The sequence below is a fragment of the Dipodomys ordii genome, unplaced genomic scaffold, assembly GCF_000151885.1.
Source record: "Dipodomys ordii isolate 6190 unplaced genomic scaffold, Dord_2.0 Scaffold67, whole genome shotgun sequence".
In the NCBI taxonomy this organism is placed as follows: domain Eukaryota; kingdom Metazoa; phylum Chordata; class Mammalia; order Rodentia; family Heteromyidae; genus Dipodomys; species Dipodomys ordii.
This window is the reverse complement of record NW_012267283.1, coordinates 520,155-530,004: the sequence shown is the minus strand read 5'-3', so window position 1 is coordinate 530,004 and position 9,850 is coordinate 520,155. Positions and strand designations below refer to the sequence as shown.

General features: G+C 42.1%; 1 protein-coding gene across 3 annotated transcripts in view; it reads right to left on the bottom strand.

Annotated features, from left to right (window-relative positions):
* Ptbp3 (polypyrimidine tract binding protein 3) overlaps positions 1–6,962 on the bottom strand; it is an 88,501-nt gene extending 81,539 nt beyond the window's left edge. For 2 of the 3 annotated variants that reach the window (XM_013023342.1, XM_013023343.1), the window contains exons 1-2: positions 6,772–6,962; positions 3,503–3,536 (exon numbers count right to left, since the gene is read on the bottom strand). In XM_013023342.1, the coding sequence (XP_012878796.1) occupies positions 3,503–3,536; positions 6,772–6,779 (42 nt within the window). In that variant the 5' untranslated portion in view covers positions 6,780–6,962. The remainder of the gene's footprint in view (positions 1–3,502; positions 3,537–6,771) is intronic. The other variant, XM_013023344.1, reaches the window with a different exon arrangement.
* Between the last annotated feature and the right edge of the window lie 2,888 nt (positions 6,963–9,850).

Here is a 9,850-nt window from a genome sequence, read left to right as displayed (position 1 = left end):
AGTCTCACGGACTTTCCTGCCCAGGCTGGCTTTGAACCAAGATCCTCAGATCTCAGCCTCCTGAGTAGCTAGGATTACAGGAGTGAGCCACCGGCGCCTGGTGCAATTGAGAACTTTTTAGAGTGGTATTCTATTATTTAGATTAGGGCATCCCAAGCACTAGTGGAGGCATTTGTCAAAACTTACTGAATGGTATGTACCCTTAAGACTTTAGGCAAAGTATATCTCAGTTTCAAAGGAAAAGAATCTGTAGTCAAGACATGCATTTCCTATAGTACAAGTACAGAAGGAAACAAACTTTTTCTTCAAAGGCTAGAGTAAGTATTTTGGGCTTTGCAGTTTCTACTACAACTACTCAGCTTAAGCAGCCATTGATAATATGGAAATAAATATGACTGTGTTCCAATAAAACTATATATGAAATTAGGTAGCAAGCTAGATTTGATCAACAGAGTAGTTTACTAATCTCTAATGTCTACAAATAAAGTAAAAAAACTAATCATTAAACATTAACTTAACTAGACATTAACTTAAACAGTCTGTATTGTTCTTTTTTATATAGTGGCAAACATATAAATTATTAGAAGGCAATTATGATCTTTCCTAAACATGAGAGTTTTTCTATACTCAATGTACTCTCTTAAAACAAGATGTAAGAGCCAGGCACCAGCGGCTCACACCTGAAATCCTAGCTACTCAGGGGTTGAGATCTGAGGATCCTGGCTGAAATCTTGCCTGGGCGGGAAAGTCCTTGAGACGCTTATCCCCACTTAACATCAAAAGGTCCGAAGTAGAGCTTTGGCTCAAGTGGCAGAACACTAGCCTTGAGTAAAAAAGCTCAGACAGAGTAGTGCCCAGGCTGAGTTCAAGACCTACGACTCACTAAAAAAAGAAAGAAAGAAAAAAGACAATGGCCAGATACAAGAGATTCGAGCCTCTGACCCTAGCTCCTAGCTACTTATTTTAGAAGGCTAGTCCATAAGGCTATCTCCAATTAACCAACAGAAAGCTGGAGGCTGAAGTGTGGCCTCAAGTGGTAGAGGGAAAAAAAAACAAACAGAAAAAACAAGGGAGAGAGCCTGAAGTCCTGAATTTTAGTACTAGCACCAAATAAAACTAAAAAAAAAACTAATCATCAGTCTCCTTAACAAAATAATGAATTTTATATTTAAAGAGTATTTCCACTTCTTTTTTTTAAAAAAAATACTTCTCTGAATGCAGGAAAGTAAACTTACAGGGCACAACCTGAAATCCACTCTTGCCACTGGCTAATACCATCTCTTGTGCTATCACATTTAGACTCTAATAGAAGGAATTAAAGCTGGGAACCGGTGGCTCACACCTGTAATCCTAGCTACTCAGGAGGCTGAGATCTGAGGATCTTGGTTCAAAGCCAGCCCGGGCAATAAACCACTAGAAAACCAGAAGTGGCGCTGTGGCTCAAGCAGTAGAGTGCTCACTTTGAGCTGAAGAGCGCAGGGACAGCACCCAAGTCCAGAGTTCAAGCCCCATGACCGACCAAAAAAAAAAAAAAAGGAGGAATTAAATATTGATTAATCTTTTATCTACTCAGGTGACAAGTAAGCCTTACTGGTCTATTATTTGGTAACTAAATTCCTTTGGAGAGAATCCATGAAAGAACAATTTTATGAGAAATCCCATATAATGAATGATTTTATAGCATACTTCCAGTATTTTAGTCTATAAATTACCTACTAAATCAACTAATCAGCTTATCTTTAGGCTAGTTCTCAAAATGCCTGCTACAAAACACAGTCAAAAAGCCAAATGTCATGTTCAAATGTTTCCTATGCCTAATATTAAATTTTCTTGCATTTCTCATGAATGTATTTTCCCTACAATAAAAAAAAACCATGACAGTCCTTCAAGCATATCTTTAACTCTTAAGTGGTCATTTTTTTGTAAATGTCTTATGTCATTTTGCCAGACAGAACTCCAATATTACAAGTTACAACTCTGATATAATAAGCAACATTCATTTTAAATATCTCTTCTCCCACAGGCACCTACAAATACCAAAAGAAATTATGAAAACTGAGCCTGTAATTTGAGAAACAGATTTACTCTGTGTCTCAAAAATATATATTGCACCAAAAAAAGACCTTCATTTTATTTCCAATTCATAAATGTATCCTAACTGCTAAAGCGGGTCAACTCCACCCAACTTCAAAGAAAAAATATAAGAAATGGACTCAGCCATGTGCCAGTGGCTCATGCCTGTAATCCTAGCTATTCAGGAGGCTGAAATCTGAGAAAACCAGATCCAGTAGGAAAGTCTGTAAGACTCTTACCTCCACTAAACTACCAAAAAAGCCAGAAGTGGAATTGTTGCTCAACTAATAGAGCATAGCCTTGAGCAAAAGCAGTTCAGGGCCAGTATCCAGGCCCTAAGTTCCAGCCCTAGGACTGACTGACACACACACAAAATAGCCCCAATTATGCTAGTCTTGGACATCCTATTTCTGTTTTTTGCATTTATGCTTATTTTTTAAGGCATATTAAGAATATAAGCACCACCATCAGATCCAGATAAGTGTGAAATAGAAACAGAAATTATAAGCAAGATGATGTACAGATATGAATAGACAACCACAGAATGAGAGACTATTCCATACATGTATCTGTAATATTTACAATACATGATATACAAAGACGAGTAACTTCTTTCTACAGTAATTAGAACTCTATGTAGCCTCTTGAACTAGAATCCCTACACAGCTATATCAAATACCAAATTACTAAGGGCATCCAATCACATTTTAAAAGCCTCACTGAGGAGCATCATTTGCTGTTTGTATTTTTAAATCTAATTAATCAGTCAACTTTGATAAAACTGTAATGATTTGAAGTGTAGAAAACCATTATTATAAATATTAATTTTCCAGATCTCTGGCTTGTTTACCTTTTAAATAGAAACCTTATTGCTAGCAACTAGGTATAATAACAAAAAAAAAAAATCATGCTTTCAAACCAGCAAGGGTTTGAATACAAGTGTGAAGGACAAATTTTCTAAACCAACTTTCATGTCTCCAAAATGACAATACTAATTACCTTAAGAATCATTATAATGATTATTAAAAATAACCAGAAAACCACATGAAATACAGTAGGCAATAAGCATCTGCTATTGTTATTTCATTCATCATAAGAATATTCATAAAAAAGATAAAAGAACAGAGCATCGTTTAATATGAAAAAGAAACAAAAACCAAAAAACACCCTGATAGGTCAAGTCAAACTTTGGACCCAATTTTTGTTCATACTTTATATATAAATATATATATAAAGTTCCTCCCTAAAATTACATTAAACCCAAAATTAGCCACAGGTCTACTCATTTTGAAGCTGAATGAAAGTGAACAATTACTAGTACATGATATAACAGATAATTCTGTAAATAGGTGAGATACCTTCATAACTGGAAAAAATGTCAAAATTAAGATACAAAAATGATTATGAAAGGATAGTAAAAGATTCCTACCTTTAAACCGACTGTTATAAGATCTGTAACAACACTGTATGGAAAAAGTAAAAAGAGAAAATGGAAAACAAAGTTAGAGAACAAGTTTTTAAAAGACAGATAATAAGATCAAAGAAAAAAGAAAAAGCATTATAATAACAAATAATAAAAATAAAAATGTGATGAGTTGTGAAATGTTAATACAAAGAAAAATGATGGAACAGTCTAGCAACAGCAGAGTATAAAAGCAAAGTCTCAACAGTAAAGCAAGAAGTAAAATAAATTATCTTGTAGTGTTTAGAAACTCTTTGGTTGTGCTTCAATATTTTATTTTTATTCAAAAAAATCGAAAACAAGATTTAAAATCACCGAAGCTATTTTAAATCATTGGTACATATGATCACATCTACAATTTTAAATGCAACAAACCAGTGTTGGACTTTACAGAAATACAAAGTATCTTGCAAATCTGCAGTTATCACAAAGAACTCACCATAATACAATTAAGTCTCTCAGAACTAAAATACAAATGTCATAGGTTGGGAGCATGGTTCAAGTGGTAGAGCACTCTGTAATAAATACAAGGCCCTGATTTCAAACCCCGCCACCATCAAAAAGTAAAATAAAATAAACATCAAATTTCAAGTATCAAAAATTTTAAGTTTTGATGCATTATTTTTTATTTTAAAACACATTAAAACTGTGTTTAAATAAAAATTCCTTCTTAGAGGAAACAGAAACACACAGGAAGCTGGTATTTGAAGTAGAACTAGAGAGAGATGTTGTCATTTTTTTTTCTTGGTACTGCTACTGGAGTTTGGGGGCTGGGAAGGTGGCTCAGTGGTAGAGTGCTTGCCTTGCTACTGGAGTTTGAACTCAGGACCTGGGCACTGCTAAGGCTAGCACTTTAGCACTTGTGCTGCAGCTCCACTCCAGCTTTTGGAGTGGTTAACTGGCGAGTCTCATGGACTTTCCTGCCCAGGCTGGTTTTGAACAGCAATCCTCAGATCTCATTTTTCTCCTGAACAGGATTACAGGCAAGAGCCAGTGGTGGCAGGCTTTGTTCTTTTTATTTAAAAAAAGTACTCGAGGGGAAGTGAAGGGATAGTGGGACAAAGGAAGGGGGTAACAATGATGGACAAGTAATATACTCATTCATTACCTTACTCATGTAACTGTAACCCCTCTGTACAGCATCTTTACAATAAAATTTTTTAAAAAATAAAAAGTGTAAAAAGCCCCATAAAGTGTGCTGTACAAGAACTCATTCTCTTCCTAATCTTCAATGAATAGTTTGGCCCCAAATTTCCTACGAAAAAGCTACATATAAATTACATTACTACTAATAATCTATAATGGCATCATTAATTACTTAATGTTTAAGTGACATATACTTGTTTTAAACAATAACCATATAGATTTTTAAATTTTCCCTTGTAGAGGTCTCAAACTTGAAATTCATTTTTCTGATACTTAAAGGTGACAAAATACTGATGTTTTCTGCATTTAAAAAATGTGTGTGTAGTACTATATTGGTCCTGACACAGTAAAACATGCCACATTGTAACTCTGAAATTAACTTACCTTCCTATATTTAAGCCAATAAACAGCTTTAAAATCACAGATGAAGCAAACAGATAACTATCAGAAAGAGCAGTTTGTACTTCATGGTGGTCCAAGGGTTTAACACCCAAAATAAGAAAGTCAAAAGTCCTCTCTTTTTAACTATAAATTTTGCGACCCAAAAAAACTAGCCCGCTTCCTGAAGTCAAACTTCTACGAATGATTCACTACACATCATGAAACTAATTTCACAGCCTTCCTGAACTCAAATATTGGCACAATACTGGCACAAGCATGCATTTAAAATGAAACTGAATAAGGTACTATAAGTCTTCACTCTCAAAGAAGCTTCAATGACACGAGATAGCATAAATAACAATACTTTAAGAATATCAAGACAGTAAATTTTTTTAAAAATCTAAAATTACACTTTGATGTCTGTGGCAATGTGCAATCCACATTCAAATGAGGTAATCCACACATCACACTTAATATTGTGAAACTAACTAAGAATTGAAACCTAATGAAGGCAAAAGTTGTTGTTAGATTTTAGTGTCTTCCAGTAACAGGTAACAATCAACTATATAGCAAAACGTAAACAGGCTTTTACTTTATAAGCAAGTTCTACAGATTTCACATGCAAGAAACTGGCATAAATCTTATCATCAAAAGTAATAAAATTTAAAAACGCCGTGTGTGTGTGTGTGTGTGTGTGTGTGTGTGCTCGAGTGTGCGCACTTAGCAAGCCAAACAAAATCTCATAATGGGGATAGTTGACGATTTTTTGAAAAAATCTTGATGTACAGATAACACTATCTTCAATTAATTCACCAAGATCAGTGCTTTAATCATGAAAATATATCAGGCCTCACCCCAGATCCCTTGACTTCCCAGAGAAATATTTACACGGAATAGGTGACTCTACATCCTTTTATTTGGGTCGATTTAATTGCTGTGTTTGAAAAGCTCCCCGAAAACTGCACTTACACAATCTCTTTTCATACAAGGAAGGCAACGAATTTTAACCCAAGTTTCTTGGGAGTGGGGGACAACGGGAAGGCGTCTACGGTCACTGGGAACAGGCGCCCGGTGGGCATGAAATCGGAAACATTATCTCGCAGCGCAGATCAGGAGACCTACCCCCACCCCTGGCGCCCCGAGACCACGCGCGGGGCACGGGTTCGAGACCCGGTCGCCGCCCAGACGTGTACCGACGCGCGCACTGGCCTGTCGCCACCCGGCGGCCGCTCGCCTCGCCTGCGGGGAGAGCTCCGCCGCTCCCCGCGCCCCACCCCACCGGTAAACAGCAAGTCGCCCGTCGGTCCGCCCGGCCGTCCACCCGTCCGCCGCCTTCCGCCTCCCCCAGCGCCGCACACCATTTTCCGGGAGGAAGTGCCGGGAGGCCGGCCGGCCCCGCTCCCCGGACTCCGGACGCGGAGGGCGGACCCCGGCACCGGCGGTCGGGCCGGGCTTCCCCCGCTTCCCGGGGCGCTCTGTGAGGGTGGGAAGGGGCGGGCAGAACTGAGGCGCCACGAACAGGAAGGAGCGGCTGGGGCGGCCGGCGTTCCTGAGGCTCGGGGTCCCCGCCGGAGGCGCCCGGAAGCCCCGCCGTCGGGCGACGCCGCGCCCGGCTCTCCGGCCCTCGGCGTGTCCCGCCGAGAGAGAGGAAGCGGAGCCCGAGCAGCCCGACGCGGACGCTGCGCTGCGCCGCGCCGCCTGGCACTTACCCATCCATGGCCCAGACGGAGGAGCGCACCGTGCGCGGACGGACGGGCGAGCCGCGGCGGCGGCGGCAGGGGCAGGGCAGCTCCGGGGACCGGCGAGCGGCGCCTCTCCAGAGCCCCAGCCGGGCGGAGGTGGAAAGAGAGTGGGAAACAGGGGCGGGGACCAGGCACGCTCCCGCCACCTCCGCGCCCCCGCCTTCCCAGCCCGCGAGCGCGTCCCCGCCTCGCTCGGCCCCGCCCCCCCGGGCGTCGACGCCCTCCCTCGGGGCCCGCCCCTGCGCTCGCGCCCACCCTGGGCTCGGCTCCAGGGCGCCCTCTTCCCGCCCTCGCCACTGCGCCCCGCCCTCCGAATCACGTCGCGACGCACGCACGTACGCACGCACGCGTGCGTGTCCTCGCCTTGCTCCTGCGTTCGCGGGAGCGCGCGCCTTGTGTTTTGCGCTCGGCCGCCCGTCCTCGCGCCTGCCCCGCGGGCCTTCCGGCCCGGCGGAAGCCCTGCTGGCACACCTCCCCCTGCTGGCGGGAAAAGCCCGGAGCCGACTCTGTAACGTCGGTAGAAATGTCCCGCGGAGACCCTAGATCCCAGATGGAATTGCTCCGACATTGTTGGCTGCAAGGCCAGAAACCGGGCACGGCCGTTGGAAACAAGTCCCTGGCTGTCGTTTTTCGGAGACTCGGGTTCTGCAGCCCTGGGAAGTTCAAGGCCGGAGTGGGGAAGAACCCCGGCCGGGGCCGGTCCCGCAGGTCTGCCTCAAGGCGAAGGGAGTCGCCTCCTAGGCCTGGCTCCAGCCCGGTAGGTGTGGTTAGGAAGATCCTGGAATGGAGTGCCTTGTAATTTTTAAGCAGTTTTCGTCGCCGTGCTTTTCTAGCTGACAATCCGGTACTGAGTTTACATGGAGCTTGCATTTGCCCGAATCTAGTGTGGACACTGTATTGCCATAGTTTTAAAAGTCTTACCTTTCTCAGGGTAGGGATGGGGGTGGGAGTGGTCACTTTTAGGTAGAGATTATTCACTTTTTCCACATGAAAATATAACGAGTAGTGTGATTTATTTACAAGTTCACAGTCAGTTCGTTTGCACCACAGCCCTTTCTGTCTGAACGAAAATAGGTATATGTAATACAAGTAAGTGTATAACTACTGACAACACGCTTTTTTCCCCTTTCATCGACTGTCTAGTTGTGAAATTAAATGGCCTTTGAATTCACAGATCGTCAGAATGTGAGGCACTACTTTCAAACTAAAATTTAAACCTCTCCGAGTAGAAATAGGGAGCTGCTGTCCCCACTTGAAGAGCAAGTAATAACCGCAACCATATATCGTTTCTAAAAATATCTTGCTTTAAATAAGTAGGTGTTACCAAAAACAAAAAAGATTTAAACTGAAGACTCATGCAGTCAGTATTTATTGAGAGTATGTATTATGTGCAAAGCACTGAAGGTGTAGATAAATACACATGAACTCAAATTGCAGCCTTTATGGCTGAATGGATTTTTTTACCCCTATGGTGCTGGTTTTAGTGCTGGTCCTAGAGTCCTAGTGTTCTCGAATTGAGTTCCCTTCCCATAGCTTAGTACACTTCCCCTCTCCATCGTTTAGCATGCTCCCTTCCTGGGCAACACTAGGCCCACTTAGTAAAGGCAGTAAATAATCAGCCTCTAACCCCCTCTACCTTGGGATGGCACTTCTCTGGGGCAGCTACCACCATATAAGGCAGCAAGAGCCCCATAGAGTGACCTTCAGGTCTGGGCAGCTGCAGGACCCCTTACTGTTTGGATAACAGCCATAAATCCTAGTCCACCATGATGAAGCCCCTGGCCCGCACTTGCACACCAGGGGTCTCGGCCTCCTAGCCCCTCCTAAACCTCCTAGGTTATACAGGTCACCTCAGACAATAGTAGGTGCTTCTCACTAGAAGGGTTCTTCCTGGTCCCTTTCCCAGCAATAAACCTTTCTTTGTTCTCTGTACCTGGATGTCTGCATGGTTTTCTGGCAAAATCCAAATAATCTAACAGGCAGTGTCCCTTAGCTTCTATTCTCAAGGCTAGTGCTCTACCATTTTGAGCTACAGCTCCTTTCCAGCTTTTTTTGTTGTTGTTGTTGCTAATTGGAGATGAGTCTCATGGACTTTCCTGCCCAAGCTGGCTTTAAACTACAATCCTCAGATCTCAGCGTCTTGCATAGCTAGGATTAACACCTATAGGTGTTAATTAACGCCCAGCTTCGTTATTTTTTTCTTTTTTTTCCTGTTTCTTTTTTTGATGTTCTTGGGGCTTGAACTCAGGGTCTGGGCCCAGAGCTTCTTTTGCTCAAAGCTAGTGCTCTACCACTTGAGCCATAGCTCCACTTCCAGCTTTTTCTGAGTTCTTTATTGGGAATATGAGTCTCATGGACTTTCCTGCTTGGGCTGACTTCCAACTGCCATCCCCCAGATCTGAGCCTCTTGAGTAGCTAGAATTACAGATGTGAGCCACCTCACCTCACTCAGTTCTTAAAACAACTACAACAACAACAAAAAGTTTCCAAATAGAGAGTCTCATTCAGTGAGTTCATCATTAATTAAGCTACTATGTGTCTATAAACCTCAGTCCCGTTTTCCAAAATGTCAAATATCTTTTTGTATGTGAAGTCCAAATATTAAGTTATATTTGTAAATATTGCCACCATACATTGCCAGATGTATATAGATATTTCACTATTTTAAAATAGCTTAATAAACAGATAATACAGCCTTTCTCCTGCTGTATTTGGAATATATTCTGCTGATGAAATTTTCATAATTTTTTGTTTAGGTAGATACAGAATATAAGTGTTGACACTCATTTTTTAAAATTCAAACAATATTAAATATTTTAAATCTTTTGTTTTTTTTCTCATCCAATTTTCCCCAACCCGTGATAAACTCTGTAATAATATTTATGCATCATTCTAGACCTTTACTATAAAAAGAAGTACAGGGCTGGGAAGTTGGCTCAGTGGTAGAGCGCTTGCCTCGCATGCATGAGGCCCTGGGTTCGATTCCTCAGCACCACATAAGCAGAAAAAAAAAAAGCCGGAAGTGGCGCTGTGGCTCAAGTGGTAG